The sequence below is a fragment of the Cricetulus griseus genome, chromosome 8, assembly GCF_003668045.3.
Source record: "Cricetulus griseus strain 17A/GY chromosome 8, alternate assembly CriGri-PICRH-1.0, whole genome shotgun sequence".
Classification (NCBI taxonomy): Eukaryota; Metazoa; Chordata; class Mammalia; order Rodentia; family Cricetidae; genus Cricetulus; species Cricetulus griseus.
Window position 1 is genome coordinate 74,396,848 of NC_048601.1, and position 17,212 is coordinate 74,414,059.

At 45.9% G+C, this 17,212-nt stretch overlaps 1 protein-coding gene, 1 long non-coding RNA gene and 1 pseudogene across 2 annotated transcripts in view; 2 read left to right on the top strand and 1 right to left on the bottom strand.

Annotated features, from left to right (window-relative positions):
* LOC113837018 (sperm motility kinase 2B-like) overlaps window positions 1-3,359 on the top strand; it is a 5,039-nt gene extending 1,680 nt beyond the window's left edge. Inside the window, exons 2-3 of the mRNA XM_035449049.1 lie at window positions 1,014-2,782; window positions 3,123-3,359. Of these exons, the coding sequence (XP_035304940.1) occupies window positions 1,014-2,782; window positions 3,123-3,159 (1,806 nt within the window). The 3' untranslated portion in view covers window positions 3,160-3,359. The remainder of the gene's footprint in view (window positions 1-1,013; window positions 2,783-3,122) is intronic.
* A 3,248-nt stretch (window positions 3,360-6,607) lies between these two features.
* LOC118239288 lies at window positions 6,608-7,230 on the top strand. The gene is made up of 2 exons (XR_004771160.1): window positions 6,608-6,663; window positions 6,769-7,230. It is a non-coding gene; the product is annotated as an uncharacterized LOC118239288 (long non-coding RNA).
* Window positions 7,231-13,037: 5,807 nt separating this feature from the next.
* LOC113837016 lies at window positions 13,038-13,894 on the bottom strand (annotated as a pseudogene).
* Between the last annotated feature and the right edge of the window lie 3,318 nt (window positions 13,895-17,212).

A 17,212-nucleotide genomic window follows, 5' to 3' on the forward strand; every position in this document is an offset into this window, starting at 1 on the left:
TGTGTAGTGTGTGTATAAATAAATACATATCTGTGTTCTGCAAGGTCCCTGTTGAAACTGTAATCCTAAAACAACTCTATTAACAAATGGGGACTCAGGAGCATTAAAGACTTGTCACACAGTAGAACAGGTGGCCTTTAAGAAATGGCTTCCTAGGCTGAGTTCATGCTTTTACTTGATCATGGAGGAATACATACAAAGTACCAGTTAGAGTAGAGAGCAGTCCTGTTACACTCAGTCACCTGGTTCTTGATCTTATTTTGCTAATGTCCAGATACACAACCAACTAATTTCCGTTGTTTATAAGTGACATAACTAAGTCATTTTGTTTGAGAGAATAAGGGCCCAGGCTGCCAGGATATAGCTCCATCTCCGACACCTCTTGTTTTAGGGTACTGGCTGACAAATATTTTCTTGATCATTTTGAATGTATCAGACCACTGTCTGGGATCCTGGGCTTCCTTGGGAAGTCTCAGGTCTAAGGGGTATCCTATGATGAATGATGTCATCTTTAAACACCACAGATGTTAGTCCCAAGCCCTGGGATGTCACGGAACACAGGATTTTGTCACTCCATCGTAATGTTTTCAGGAGCTGCCTCCTCTCTGAGTGAATGCTCCCGAGCCATCTCTCCACCTAGTAACACTGGGTTTTGGGGTATCTGTTGTCTTGGCAACTGTTCTTGCTTCTGGTTTTACTAGAGCCTCGTCTCTGAGTGTTGGGTACAGGTAGAGGATCATGGTCCTCCCCAATTTGGCTCTTAGCTTCTGTGACCTTTATTTTCTTCTATGAGTTTCCGGTTGATACCTGACAACACTATTGGTGTCATATTCTGTACTCCAATGCTGTGGAAGGTGCTTTCTTCTCCTTGTGAGCATTAAGGACCTGGTTAGGTTGTCTGCAATGTCTCTGAGTATCTTTCTTTGGGACATAGGAATTATCAGCTATCACCATTCTCCTGGGCCCGATATGAACCTTTTCTTTCAACTTCCCCATTGTGAATTTGGTTCTAGCCAGTCAACAAGGATTTGATTATGGAGCAAGGCAGGGAGGTCTGCTACTCCTGTGAGGAGTCCTTCATGACTGACGATAAGATGATGATGAGTGTAGGCCACGGACGTTTTTCTGAAGTGAAACTGGCCTTCCATGTTCCTACTGTAACCTGTGTGGCTGTAAAAGTTCTTCGAATGAAGAAGAAGAATGCCTCTCTTGTTGAAGTCAGCATCATGAAATCTCTCCAGCATCCGGACATTATTAAGTTGTTTGGTATGGTCCAATCAAGAGACACCACCTACTTAATGATGGAGCACGCATCACAGGGAGATCTTCGGCACATTCTGGAACTGGGGTCCTTACAGGAGAGCGAGGCACGAAGGCTCTTTACCCAGATTCTCCTTGCAATGCAGTACTGCCATGTAAACCATATTGCCCATCGAGACATTAAGGCCAATAACATACTACTCAACTGCAGGGGTAATGCCAAACTTTCTGGGTTTGACCTTGCTGCTAAAGTGACCCCAGGGCAGAAGCTGAGGGATTTCTGCGGCACTCTGCTCTACTGTGCCCCGGAACTGTTGTTAGAGAAGGCCTATGATGGCTGCGCTGCTGATATATGGAGTTTAGGTGTCCTCCTCTTCCTCATGGTGGTCGGGCGCTTTCCCTTCCAGGATAGCTCTTCTGAAGGTGTTAGGCGTCAAATCCTGGCTGCAAACGTAAGAATACCTGAGCACGTTTCCAGAGATATTTTCAATGTCATTGTCAAAATGCTGATGATCAAGCCACACAGGAGGCCCACCGTTGACCAAATCCTGATGTGCCCCATGATAAGGGAGGGCAAGCCACATTCACCACCTATGTCACCACAGAAACACCCTGGCACCGTGAGCCGTGGCATTGTCAGCACCATGACAGTCATGGGGTATAAGTCTGAGGAAATCACTGATTCTCTGAGAGACCAAAAGTACAACCAGGTGATGGCCACTTACCCGATTCTCCAACACCAATCTCCTGGGGGAGACTGCGGCCTTGAAGCAACAAACACCAAGAAAGTGTCTGTAACAAAGGAGGTGACCATAACCAAGGAAGCAGCCATAACACAAGACCCAACCATAACCCAGGAAGAGGAGGACATGGCACATGAAGTGACCATGACTCTGGAGAAGACCATGACAAAGGAAATGACCATGGATGATGGAGTGAGCATGACTCAGACTGAGTCCATCACAGAGGAAGAGACCATCATAAAGCATGAAGATATCATTCGGGAAGCAACGATCACTATGGAAGAGACAGTGGTCCAGTTAAGGACCCTGACTCAGGAACGCACCATCACTCAGGAAGAGGCCATCACCCATGGGCAGCCTGAGGATGCTCTGACTCGGGAACGCACCATCACACAGGAGGAGACAATCACAAAGCATGAAGATATCATTCTGGAAGCAACGATCACTATGGAAGAGACAGTGGCCCATTTAAGGACCCTGACTCGGGAACGTACTATCACACAGGAGGAGGCCATCACCCATGGCCAGCCTGAGGATGCTCTGACTCGGGAACGCACCATCACACAGGAGGAGACCATCACCCATGGCCAGCCTGAGGATGCTGGCCCAGCTTCCTCGGGAAACAGGAGGCGCTCAGGCTGGAAGAGGGCTAAGAAAATCATGGTCAACTGCCTCAGACACCTGTGCTGCTGCTGCCTGCCACCTGCCAAGAGAAGACATGACTCCTGCAAGACCCTGGCTCCAAAGACACGGGATCCTGCAGTCACCCACAGATCCAGGTGGGGCAAATATCCTCTCTATTCGTTCTTTTCCTGCTCTCCTTTGTGACAGAGGATGGCTGTGCCCAATTGTGGCATCCTTGTGAACTTAACAACCTGTCCCTACAGAAAGAACAATCCCAGAGGATGCCTTCAAGTGTGACCTCGGGCTTGTTGAGCTACAATTGGACAGCACAGATGCTGATCAGAGTAGGGAGAGCAGGAGATGGGGGCATGGGCAAAGGAAGCAGAGATTCCTTGGAGGACCAGTGGGCTGCTTAGATGATTCAGGGCCATCACAGTAAGTTCTCTGTGTCCAAAGTCACTAAGGTTCTCCTTCCTGTGCCTTTCTACTTCGTAGTTCTGAAGAGGTCCAGCCCCAGCTCCGTGGCTTGTGAGCCACGGGTTGGGGACTGGTCTGGCTGAGATGTGGACAGCCCCTACAGAAGCCAGGCCAGATGTCCAGGAGGCAGTGTCCACAGGCTCCTCCTGCAAAGGAAGAACAGCTGTCCACCCCAGCTCAGCTCTCATCAGGTAAAATCCCTGGCAGAAGGGGCAGGCTTTCCATGGTGTCTTGTTCAGAGGGCAGGGCAGAGTTCCTAAGGTGGCTGAGGCGGTCTTGTGGAACAAAAATAGCCCCTTGCCCTCTCCCCTACCTGGGAAAATAAACATCACATACTGCCCTCTGGGTAATGACTGTCCTTTGCTCCCTGTTTCTTCACAGGGAATATGGTCTTTTCCATGGGGTGAGCCTTTTCGCCCAGGGACAGTATTCCTAGTCTGCTTGTCCCATCTGCCACAAGAAAGGTGTGATCCCAGCTTGAGAAAGTCCCCTAAAGGCAGCCCTGCAGAATTCTCCAGAGGACCGCCTCCTCCCAACCACTTGCAAAAACCTCCAAAAGTCATCACAGCAAGTTCCAATACCTGAGTCCTCAGACCCCACTCATAGTAAAGCTTGGGAAAATCTCATCCATGGAATGACTCCAAGGGCGGCCGAGTCTTCTCTCTGCCCTATTTCTGCCCTCTGGTTAATCACCAACTGCCTCTCCATGCATGCTTCTTCAATGCCACGATTTACAGTGGCAACTGGATTCTGCACTCAACACCACTTGCCACAACATTAGGCAATGATGGATGTCCTGATCATGGTCAACCTGAAACCTTTATGAGGTAGCAGCAACCTCCTCTAGCCCCTGCCTAATGGCAGCCACAGTCTGCTCTCTGCTGGGGACGGTGGCTTCCATAAGATGCTTCCATTTCTCTGTGTCTTTGCAAGTTGCTTGTCCTCCTACCGGTAAGTGGCCTTTTGCACATCCTCTGGGAGAGATTCTGGGAGCCATTATTGTCCATTCTACAGTCACATTAGTATGATCTCATCTTGTGTCCTTTTCTCCCTAGATGGTCCCAAGATGTCATGGCACCAGACATAGGAAGTCTGTGTGAGTGATGTCGATGGTCTGTCTGTCCAGCTTGTCCCTAAATTGAACCCAAGAAGAGAAGGATCCTAGAAACATCATTTTGCTGGGACATCGTCTGTCTCTTCTGACTTGTCCTCTGACCAACACTAAGCTCATAGGAAGATTTTTTTTTTTACCTAATCAGAGAGGAAAGGTGTGACTTATTCCACTTTGAGGTGGAAATAGCACCTTATAACCCAACGCTTTCCAAACCACCATCTACTATTCTGGCAAAGGAGATTCCCCAGGAACCTATGCTGGTCTTAGTCACTGTACCAGGCTGAGCTGCTCAAGAGAGCTCAGCAGAACTTCTCAGGAGTTTCTGTCTAGCGGTTTGGAGATCTGGCTTGCCATTCTGTTCAAAGTAATGCAACTACACTGTTCGCCTGCTCCCATCCACTGGAATATGCAGTGAGTCTCCTCTCTCTACCTCCACCCTCCCTTTCTTCTCTGTCTCTGCTCTTTCCCTGACTCCATCTCTGTCTCTCTGTGTGTCTCTGCTTGTACAAGAACAAGTGCCAGGCAGGTGAGCGGCTCTGTCTTAAACTGCATCCCCCCCGCAACATATATCACTAAATCCTGAAGAAGTCCATAAACAGCAAAACCAAATGCAGACATAAAACAAAATACAATTGACTGGAATAGATACATGCAACTGAAACCAAGCAAACAAACATGAAACCTTGATCACCCACCTTAATAATAACAGACTCACAGAAGTATGCTAAGGGACACATTCTGTCTACCATCCTAGATAGAAATTGGCTTTCCTTCCCTGACAGTTGTGCTAAGATGTCACATGCACACTAACACTTTATTTTCTGACATTTGGTTCTGTCCACTTTGGTTAACTGGAAGAGCATTGCCTCAAACTCTTTTCCTTGTTGGTTAGGGTTCACACAGAGTCTTGCCCTGCAATTCAGGCTAGACTGAAAGTCTGTGTGTAGATCAAGCTGACTGTATTCGTGTGGTGCTGCTGCCTCAGTCCTCCTCAGGTGCACTTGACACTGTGAGCATTTGTGGTTTAGTCAAGGTCTCATCTGTCCCAGGCAGACTGCTCTGTAAGCAACGATGACCTTGAGCAGGATCCTCTTCTTGTCTAACTCCCCAATGCCCAATTTCTGGATCTGAACCACTCTGCCCTGTTAAGTAGGAACTGTCCAGGACAGTGTAGGAAGTTCCAGGCTGAGTGTCACTCCATCTCGCAAAGAACATGCACATTCTGAATATTTGAAATCTGAGATATGGACACAGGAGTCATGAAATCAGGCTGTGGCAGCATCCTTGTGTCATCTTAGGCCTGTGGAATAGAGAGGCAGGAATAGGTCCCTGTTGGCCTAGATCAGTGAGACACCTGATTTGAATTTTAAGGTGGAAGCCCTTGGTAGTGGATCACCCCTTAAACCCAGGATTCGAGGTGGACTCAGGCTGATCTCTGTGAGTCTTGTACAGCCTGGGCTACAGAGTGAGTTCCTGCACAGCCAGGTGTACACAGAGAATCCTTGTGAAGAAATAAACAAAATAATTAAGTGGTAAAAGCACTGGATGAATATTTTGGGTCTATAAGTGTGCTCAAAGTTTGAGCACAGAGAGACAGAAAGAACACACACACATACACCCCATGTGGTCATGGATGTGTCCTCCACACACACACACACACACACACACACACACAAACACAAACACACACACACAGAGCTTATGTACAGTTTTCCAGTCCTGCCTTACCTTTTGTTCCTAACTACTGTCTAGATCCTATCTATACTCATGGTATTTCCTTCTCTTTTCCAAAGCTTGTGACTCTTAAACTAAACAGTGACATAAATATCAGTCCTCTCAAATGAGAAATCCTTTCTTTTTTCCTCTCCTCTTACATAGACACAGGTTTTCTGTATGTAGTACAGACTGCCAAGGACTGGCAACCCCCCTACTCTCAGCCAGCTGAGTGTTTGAGCTACAGGTGTGCACCTAATCTTAGTGGGGTTTGTGGTTTTGTTTTTAAATGATGTGTGTAACTGTGGATATCCTTAAAATTTTAATCTTTCTGGTTCCATGTGCCAAATGTAGGGATTCCAGGAATTCTCTACCAAGCCTGGTTTATTTTATCCTGGGGACCAAACTCAGGGCTTCCTTCATGATGGGCAATAGGTGTCCCAGCTGAGTCACACCTGTATCTCAGCCTAGTCTGGGATTCGATATGTAGCTGAGGAATACCTGGAGTTCTGGATCATCCCTATGGAATTACAGATCAGCACCACTGACCCTGCATTTTCTCCTTTTTTCTTTAGCTTTTTTTTCATGACCAGTCTTTATACTCAGAGTCTTTTGAAGTACCACAAACATGAGTTGTAGCAGGATGCCACTTGTAAGCTGGTGAGCTGTGACCTGGATAGGAGGGAGGTAAAGGAGGCTGTCCCCATCCCATGCCACCTTGAGGACACTCGGGTCAGTGTTCAGCACCCCAGGACTGTCACCTGTATAGCCAGGTATCTTTGAAGGCCTGTTCCGAGTAGCAGACCTCAGATTGGTCTCATCTAATTGTCTATGCAGCTCCGTGGGACAGATGGAAGGACACCAGTGCATGTCCACATGTGCAGCTGATGACCCTAGGAAGATGGAGCCTCACCCCCACAGTTTGAAGGTTTAGTCTCCTCACCCGTGGGGTCTCACTCTCTCATATTTGCCCTTTCTAGACACTTGGTGGATATTTCTTAAAACTAGATGCCAGAGCCAGGGTGAGGGTGTGTGCCGATAATCCTGGGACTGTGGAGGCTTAGATTGGAGAGTAGCCATAGACTCAAGGCCATCCTGGGTGATATAAGGAACAGTAATCTAGCTTGGTTGCAGTGTGAGATCTCTCTCTTTAAAAACTGAAAGTGAACAGCAGGACTAGTGTCGGTGTGTCCATCGTGCACATAGGTTCTTGTTCCTGGGTTCTTGCCCAGCACAAAATCAAACCAGGTGGAGCTTGCCTGGTATTGGGGTTGGAGACAAGAGGATCAGGCAGTCAAGGTATGTTCCAACACAAAGATTGAAGCCAGTGTGGGAGGAATGACACTATTTTAAATGAACAATCCCTACTCTCAAATCTTAATGCCCATATCTAAGAAAACAATGACATGGCATCCCATCACAACCGCATATTCCTTGTGAATCCGAATATCGTTCAAATGGAGAAATGAAAACAGAGCATCAAGATGCACAGTGAATATTTTGTGTGACTCACATCAGGAATTGGCCTGAGCATTGCGTTCATCCCTTGTGCACTGCACTGAGGAGCTGTTTGGTAAGTATTGATCATGTGGGAGGTGTGTGGAGGGAGGTTTGGAGGCTATGGGGAACCCAGCCTGTGTCAATAAGTAAGAATGCAGCCAGCTCTTGAAGCTGTGAGACTCTCTGATGTTGTGCTGGCCCCTTGTGGTCCTTCTCTACCAGCTCCGTGTCATTAGTGCACCTGATTTGCTGCAGTCCCTGCTTCAACTCAGGCCAAAACAGGGTTGGTTAGGTGGGATTCTGGCTGGAGTGGAGGGAGGCTTGCCCTTTAAACCTATCTGACATACTTTTGTTCTTCCTTATTTCTTTCCCCCTTTCCCAGTTATCATAATAAAGAAACGAACAGCTTTCAAACCTGGCCTACCCAGGCAATGTCCCTGAAAATTGTCATAGAGAGCTGCTTCTCCTGGACCTGGTCTCCACAATGAGGATGACTGGGTGGCTGGTCAAGAATGAAATTCACACCAGGGCGAGATTCAGAATCATAAGAGGGCTGGCAACGTGTCTGTCTGTCCACTTAGTGCTTGCTCCCCTTGTGACATATGAGTACATTCCCCAGGAATCATGGGAAAGAAGCAGCAGGCCTGCTGAGGCTTGCTACCAAGCACTTGGACAGAGACAAAGGTGCATATCCTTATTGTTTTGTTATTTATTCATTTATTTTTAGACAGGCTTCTGCTGTTTGGCCCTGTCTCTATATCCAGACAGGCATGACCCCCAATTGTTTCAATCAAAGGCATGCACTACCACCACCACTATTGGCTACAGGTGCATCCACCTTGCTGACCTGGAGAAAGCCTGTGTTGAAAACACAAGCTGTAACAGCATCTGCGAGTTGACATTTGAGGGAATACATGTGCTACTTTGATCAAAGTTTGAGAATACACGAGAATGTGTACAAGGACACAGATGCACAAGCACACAAGTGTAAACATATTACATGTGAGTGTGTCCACACAAACACAAACACACACACACACACACACCAAAGCAAGTATAGTGATAAAGAAACACAAAGTTAATTGAAGGACCAGGTAGCCATTGGAAGTCCTGACCATCTCTGGAGGAGCATCCTGGTGAGGAAAACCAGGAGAGTGACACGGGATTATGTTGTTGATAACACTAGGGTCCTCCTCTCTGGATGCTAGGTGGTTGACAGGACCCAGCATGCCATGCTTTTGGGAAGCTTATTACTGCTGAGTAGATGCAGTTGTTGGGCTGATGAGGAGATGATCCCAGCTGTGTTAGCACTTGAGTCACCTAATGTCTCTGTTCTCTGCAGCTTGAGACTAGGCAGACGGCCCGGCACAAGGAGAGAAATGAAAATCACCTTTATCAATTCTACTAACATCCCCCCCAAAATTATTGAGTTATGTTTATTCTGTTAGAAATAAAATGCATTGTTCCAAGAAGTTGTTGTTTTTTTTAAATCTATTCATCATTTTGTACATACCAATCCAAGTTCCCTCTAGCACCCCTCCTCCTGCTTTCCCCTTATTCTACATACCCCTCCTGGCATCTTCTCTTCAAACTGGGTTAGGCCTCCAATGGGTAATCCAAGAAGTCTATCCCATCACCAAGTTGAGGCAGGAACAAGACCCTCACCCTTGTGTCTAGGCTGAACAAGGTATGTCTCCATAGGGAATGGGCTCCAAACATCCAGGTAATGCACTAGGTATAGATCCTTTTCTCATTGCCAGCGGTCCCCTACACACTGCCCAAGCCACACCACTGTCAACTGCATTCAGCTGTGTGGGGCTAGTTTGGTCCTATGCAGTCTTCCCAGCTGTCTCTCTGGAGACAGTGAGATCCTGCTAGCTCTGTTCTGCTGTTTCTGTGGTTTTTCCCACCCTGATCTTGACCCCTTTGCTCATATTATCACTCCCCTCTCTCTTTGACTGGTCTCCAGATGCTCTGTACAGTGGTTAATTGTAGATTTCTGCATCTGCTTCTGTCATTTACTGCATGAAGTTTCTATGATGACAATTGAGGGAGACCTCAATCTGATTGCAGGCGAGGCCAGTTCAGGTACCTCCTCCACTATTGCTTGGCATCTTATCTGGGGCCATCCTTATAGATTTGGGCAGTTCCTGAGTGCCAGGTTTCTTGATCATCCCGTAATGTCTCCCTCTTTCAAAATATTTCTTTCCTTGCTCTCTTCACTAACCTTCCCCGAAGCTGATCATCCCATTTCCTCATGTTGTCCTCCCCACTCCCCTTCCCTCCTCTGCTCTCCTTTTCCACCCCCAACCATGCTCAAGTTTACTCAGGAGATCTTGTCTATTTCCCATTCCTAGGGAGATCCATCTATGTCTCCTTAGGGTCTACTTTGTTATGTAGCTTCTCTGGGGATTTGGTCGGTAGGCTAGTTAGTTTTCATTTATGTTTAATATCAAATGAGTAAATACATACCATATTTGTCTTTCTGGATCAGGGTTACCTCACTCAGAAAGTTTATTTTTTGGGTTTCATCCACTTAATGCAGATTTCAAGATGTCATTGTTTTTTGTTGTTGTACATGTAGTTTTACCACTGAGTATACTCCAGTGTGTAAGTGTGCCATGTTTTCCTTATCCAATCTTCAGGCATCGAGTTCCATCTAGGTTGTTTCCACATTCTGGCTATTACAAATAATGCTGTCATGAACATAGTTGAGCAAATGTCCTTGTGATGTTAGTGTGCATCCTTTGTGTATATGCCCAAAAGTGGTATTGCTGCATCTTGAGGTAGACTGACTCCTAACTTTCTGAGAAACTGCCAAAATGGTTTCCAATGCAGCTGTACAAGTTTGAAGTCTCTATAGCAATGGAGGAAATTTCTTCTTACTCCACATCCTCTCCAGCATAAGGTGTCACCAATGTTTTTGATCTTAACCAAAGTAGTTTTTATTTGCATTTCTCTGATGAGTAAGGATGTTGCTCAAGTCCTTCAGTGTCTTTCCTCCATTTGAGATTCCGCCGTTGAGAGTCCTCTGTTTATAGCTTTACACCATTTTTTGTTTTTTATTTATCTTTAATTTGAATTAGAAACCAGATTGTTTTACACAACAATTCCTGTTCTCTTCTCCCTATGTCCTCACCTATCCCGCCAACAAATACCCTACCTATCACATAGCCTTTCTGCTCCCCCTGGATGGTTAGGTCTTCCATAGGGTGTCATCAGAGTCTATTGTATCCTTTGGAATGGGGCCTAGGCCCACCCCTGTGTGTCGTGGCTCAGGGAGCATTCCTCTATTTGGAATGGGCTCCCAAAGTCCATACCTATGCTCGGGATAAGAACTGAACTACCACAGGAGGGCCCATAGATTTCCGAGGTTTCCTCACTTAAATCCATGTTCCTGGAGTCTGCATCAGTCCCAGGCTGGTATCCCAGCCATCAGTCTGAAGACCAAGAGTTCCCCGATGTTCAGGTGATTTGGTTCTGTGGGTTTCACCAGCTTGGTCTGGACCCCTTTGCTCTTCACTCATCCTTCTCTGCATCTGGATTCCAGTTCAGTTCAGTGATTAGCTGTGGCTGTCTGCTTCTACTTCCACCAGCTGCTGGCTGAGGGCTGTCGGGTGGCATATAATTCAGTCATCAATCTCATTATCAGGGGAGGGCATTTAAGGTAGCCTCTCCACTGTTGCTTAGATTGATGTCTGGTATCATCTTTGTAGATCTGCCGACATTTCCCTAGTGCCTAATTTCTCTGTAAACCTAAAATGTGTCCCTCTATTATGGTATCTCCATTCTTGTTATCTTGTGTTTTTCAGGACTCAAACTTTCTGCCCCCTCTTGGCCTCCGCATATCTCCTCTTCTCCCCTTCTCATTCTCCTAGCTCCCTCCCCCCTCTTCCCAGGCTCCCATTTTGCTCAGAGGATCTTGACCCTCTCCACTTCCCCAGGGGACCATGTATGTCTCCCTTAGGGTCCTCCTTGTTTTCTAGCTTCTCTGGCTCTGTGGATTGTTGGCTGGTAATCCTTTGCTCATGTCTAAAATCCACATATGAGTGAGTACATATCATGGTTGGCTTTGTGACTGGGCTACCTCACTTAGAATGGCTTCTTCTAGTACCATCATTTTTCCTGCAAATTTCAATATTCCATTGTTTTTTTTTTTCCGCTGAGTTGTACTCCTTTGTGTAAATGTACCACATTTTCTCTAGTCATCCTCTGGTTGAGGGGCATCTAGGCTGCTTGGAGTTTGTGGCTATTACAAAATGTCCTTCTATGAACATGGTTGAACAGATGTCCTTGTTGTATGAATGTGCTTCTTTTGGTTCTATGCCTAAGAGTGGAGTTGCTGGATCTTGTGGTAGACTGATTCCCATTTTCTTGAGGAGTCGCCATACTGATTTCTAAAGTGGCTGTACAAGTTGGCACTCCCACCAGCAGTGGAGAAGTGTTCCCCTTTCTCCACATCCTCTTCATCATAAACTGTCCTTGGTGTTTTTGATTTTGGCCATTCTGATAGGAGTATATGGTATCTCAGAGTTGTTTTGATTTGCATTTCCCTGATGGCTAAGGATGTTGAATACTTTCTTATTTTTTCAGCCATTTTAGATTCTTCCTTGAGAATTATCTATTTTGTTCCGTACCCCAATTTTAATTGGATTGTTTGATGTTTTGGAGACTAGCTTCTTGACTTCTTTTTCTATTTTGGAGATCAGCACTCTGCCAGTTGTGGGGTTCATGAATATCTTTTCCAATTCTGTGGGCTGCCGTTTTGTCTTGCTGACTGTTTCCTTTGCCTTAAAGTAGCTTCTCAGTTTCAGGAGGTCCCACTTATCAATTATTGATCTCAGTTTTGCAATTATTGTATCAGGTTTGCAAGATGGCCCAATCAGGCACAAGGCACCTGAGTTTCTGGAGTCCCTGAGCCTTTGAACTCAGAATGTGTGCAGCCTGAATTGCAGGAGTTCCAACTCTATTTGCATCCCCTGATCAGAAATGCAGAGCTGTATACTTGACCTCCTGAAAGTGGTGTGACCTGTGAGACTGCCCACAATAACAGCTCTACAAGACTGTCCTGTGTGAGGTGTCAATTACACTCAGGTCTTCCCCATAGCTTCAGCCCTCATTCTATACCAGTTAACTTCCTAATCTGCTATGACACAAAAAAAAAAAATCATTGTTCCTCTCAGTTCCATACCCTACTAATCTTGTAGGCACAAAATTCATTTGTTCCCAGAATCTGCCATGATCTGCAGGGACCACCCACAGTGCTCGGAACGCCTGTGTTTGTTTCTTCCTTGACTGAACTTTGGCTGCTCTGCAAAGCTCTTGAACCTTGCTCAGCTGGCCTATGGACCAGGACAGCACACAGAGAGCTGGCACTTCAGACATCTAGATGGCACTGCATGTGCCCTGTGGCTAGGTGAGCTGCCCCTCCAGCAGAAACTTCTAGTCCCCAAACTCAAAGTGAAATATGTGCAGTAGTTAATTCAACAGTAATGTTAGCTTCAGTAAATAAATCACAGGCACCCCAGAAACCCCAGAGTGTATCAGAATGCCCCTCCTACATGACCCCCCCCTCACCCCAACATCACATGCATTAGGATCCGGTGTGCACCAGTAAGGAACTTTTATTGCTCATGACACTGACATGACAGGGTTCACTGGTTCCTGTGAGTGGAGAGGGGCCAACAGCTGCACAGGAGCGTAGGTCCCAGCACCACTTCCTAGGCCGAAGGGAGGGAATACTCTAATTGAATTATAGGAATATCCACTAACCTCCAGAACACACTCATGAAGTACTGGCCTGTCCTCCAGAAGCCCATGCTCAGGTAGAGGGGCTCAGGGCCTGTCTTCCTGAAACTGGTCTCAAGGACAACATCACTGTAGCCCTGGTCCCGTGCAAACTGGAGGAGAGTTCTGATCAGTACTTTCGCTATTCCCTGTCCTCGATTTTGTGAGGACACAGACAGGTGTAAGAGCTCCAGCTGCTTCCTCCCTACTGGAGGATCCTTGACTGGCAGACCACCCACTATGCCCACCACCTGAATCCCAGACTCAGCCACCCAGAAACCTGAGCCACACACACTCAGGTAGGACTTGGTGATGTCAGCCATGTCTGTGCGCAAACACTTGGCCACATACTCCTTCCAGGGCTGCCTGGCAAGGAGCCGCAGCACTAGGAGCAGAGAGAAGATGCACACAGTCCTAGCAGCCAGGAGCCAGACACCAGGACCATGGCAAGTGGCAACCCAAGAAAGAGCAGAATGGTTCGGGGCAGCGTCAGCACGTGGCGGAAGGTGGCGGGGATGTGCTCCTCCATGCCCCTTGTGAACAAATCCAGTACCTTTTGTGGTGGTCGCTGTCCTGGTACTGGCGGATGTGATAAGGAGCCATGGGAGACTGCTGGGTGTCAAGTCTCGGCATCCGGGAGAGACAGCTCTACCTTCCTGCACACCTTCCCTGAGCCCTGCAGAAGAGAGAAGCATGTGAGTCTCTGACCTTCCCACTCCCAACACTCATGTAAGCTCTGTTTGAGGGTGTGTCTTTCTACTGTCACAGAGAGGAGGCAGACACCAACACTGGGAAGAGATATTGTATCAGTCACATGTGATTCCTCCCCTGCCCGCTCCCCTTTCCAGCCCCTAGCCATGGGGTACTGGGTGTGTCCCTTCTCCTTTCTAAGCCGGTGTCTTCACTTGTAGATCAGGATGGAAGAAGATCTGGGTTTAATTCTATGACTTGTATGCAGCACACATATAAACTGCTCCCTCTCTGCTGTTACCCAGTTACAGGCTCTATGGTCTTCAGTACTGAGATGGCACTTTTGTGCAGGAAGATGTGATGTCCTGAGAACTGTGTTTCCTATTCAAGATCCCTACATCACAGTGTTGTGTTCCCAAGCTCAAGTTCCAGCAAAGCCTCTTCTTCCCCCATTAGGAAGACTTGATCCAGTAAAAGACAAAGGGTTAAGCCTCAAACACCCCACCTTTAATATTGTGATATAAGCCCAACCTTGCTCTCTTTCCTCTCACTTGGTACCACAGGGTCAGGAGTGTCTGGAATGGCTCCCATCTCTGAGTAGCATTAAGCAGACATTGCTATCTGCCCTCAATCTGGGCAGCAGACATTGGAAGGCAACTCATTGGTGGCTCCAGAATAATTGTAAACCAAAGGCCAAGGAGTGGAATGTGACAGTGGAAGGGGTACCCATCATTTTCCTTGTGACCCCATGGAATACCACAGATGAGGAAGCTCTGGCATGGCACATTTGGCCCCATCCTTGTGAAGCATGCCATCTGCTTCCTGTTTCCTTCAGGTCTTAGTGTTTGTCCCCGATTCCCAGCCTGATTGCCTGAATGCACCTGCTAAAGACAGTGGTTCTCAACCTGTGAGTAGGGCCCCCAGGGGTATGATTGAATGACCCTTTCACAGGGGACTCCTAACACCATGGGAAATATCAGGTATTTACATTGTTATTTATAACAGTAGCAAAATCACGGTTATGAAGTAGCAATAAAAATAATTTTATGGTTTGGGGTTACCACGACATGAGGAAATGTATTGGCCACTTGCTATGTGCTCATACCTCCTGGCTCAGTAGGGCCTTCACAGAGGGCTCAATCCTGCTTCAGCCCTACCTACTCCTAGTGAGATGGATCTGTATTCCACACTGACATCCCCACTCCTTGTCCATCATGTGGAGGACACAACTGTTATGTCTCGTGAGCCCCTTTCAGACCCAGCACATCCATTTTCCAACTGACAGTCCCGAGCAGAGCAGTTACTGGAGCTCTGAGCCATGCTCACATCCAAGAATCTTTTTGAACCAGCCAGCAGCAATCCCACCTCTCCATATAGGGAAGAGTGGCTCAACTGGCTCCCTTCTCCACACAATCATGAGAATTTTCAAAAGAAAGTATGAGAATACTTTGCCAGGAAAAAAGAGAAAGGGAATATTTCATTTATTTGTGTTATTTGTTTTTAAGACGGTGCCTCTCTACATAGCTACATAGCTGTTCTGTAACACACTGAGTAGACCAGGGTGGCCTCAAATTCACAGAGGTCCACCTGCCTCTCCTACCCAGTGCTGAGATTAAAGGCATGTGCCACCATGCCCAATGAAAGGGAATATTTTAGATAATGAAGGGTTTTATATGGTAAAATAGGATAAAATGACCGTGTTTTTCAAAGTGAAAAAGAAAGGAAAAAATAGGAGGGCAAAACCAGGAAGCTGAATGAGTGGCAAAGGGTCAAAGTGAGATGCACAAGGCCTTCGGTGCTGGGTCCTGGGCTGCTCTAGGGATTCCTTAGGTCAAGATTAAGTACATCCACACAACCTAAAAGCCAGTGCTCGCTCTGCTTAAAACAGGGAGCTCTTGTAAGACATTAATTGCTCTCAGCATTTGCAAAAATGCCTTAAAGAATAATTAAGGCAATTACTTATCCTTTTTGTTAAGTTTGTCAGAATTTAACTACTTAGGAAACCCAGTCTTGAGTCAATGGTCATTAAGTCCAATTTGTTTATGTTAACATCTGTAAACAACCACTTTTAAAAAATAACCACTTTTATAAGTAATTATTTATAAGTATTTATAAGTAAGTATTTAATACCTCATGTATCTGTGTGTAGAGGTTTATGTCTGAACTTGTTTACAGTTAAAGACAATTAATTCATATAGAATGATCAACATGTGTTCACTTTTATACAAAATTCATCATGGCCAATATAATTCTTTTGGTGTTTCTATTATTATTTTAACCAACACCAATCAGAATTAAAAACAAACAAAACCACCATGTTGCCATTTTGGCAGCCCTGCTATTTAAAATGCTGTTCTGAATGTCTTCACCTTGCCAAAAAACATACCTTGCTTCTGGACACATAATCCACTTACTACACCTATGTGTGATCATTAACACTGTTCTCCCTTATTCGTCCAAAGTTTATTTTTAAGTAGTTAAAGAATTATATGGCTATTGTCTGCAGACATTCTGCAGAGGCACAACCTGTAATGGGGAACCTCATTGGTGTTTTTGGAGATGCTAGACTATCACCCACAAGAAAACAAAATGTAAAAAATAGACTCCAGATAGGCCTAAGAGCCATTCCTTCTATACCTCCTCCTTGCCTAAACTGGACATAAAGGTTTTATTGGCATTGATTCCTTCACATAGTTCAGTTGTTCCCACACTCAACATAGAATCAGATCAACCCAACTGGGACAACCTGGGGAAGAGAGATAAGATCAAACCACTGAGGTCAATCAACAGTATCTTCAGAGAACATTCTTCAGACATGTGGAAAGGTGTCAGACTCAGAATCAGGTCACACTGGGTGTGGTGTTGCTTCTTTGCAACCCCAGCACTTGGATAAGAAGGGTTACAATTGGAGGACAGTGTCCTCACGGGACCCGGACACAAAAGCAACAGTAAGAATGGAGTCACTTGTGACAGGCTTTCCAAAAGTAAATCCAAGAAGTTACAGAGAATGAGACTGTTTTCCCACTCTGGTTCAAACGTTTATTATTGTGTTTGTTTCAGACAAAGGAATGCTTCAGAAATTCCCACTGCAAGTCACAGCTGCTCCTGCTACACAGGGAGTGCTCTGAGGTACATACATCTTTTTTTTTTTACTTCTCAAAAAAGACTTTTATTTTTAAAAATTTTAGATTTATAGAAGTATTATGAAGACAGAAAAGGGCCTTTTAGTTTATTTGTACTTGAACACCTCAGAATTTTCTACATATGGGATTATATCATATGCAAATAATGAGAGTGTTAATTA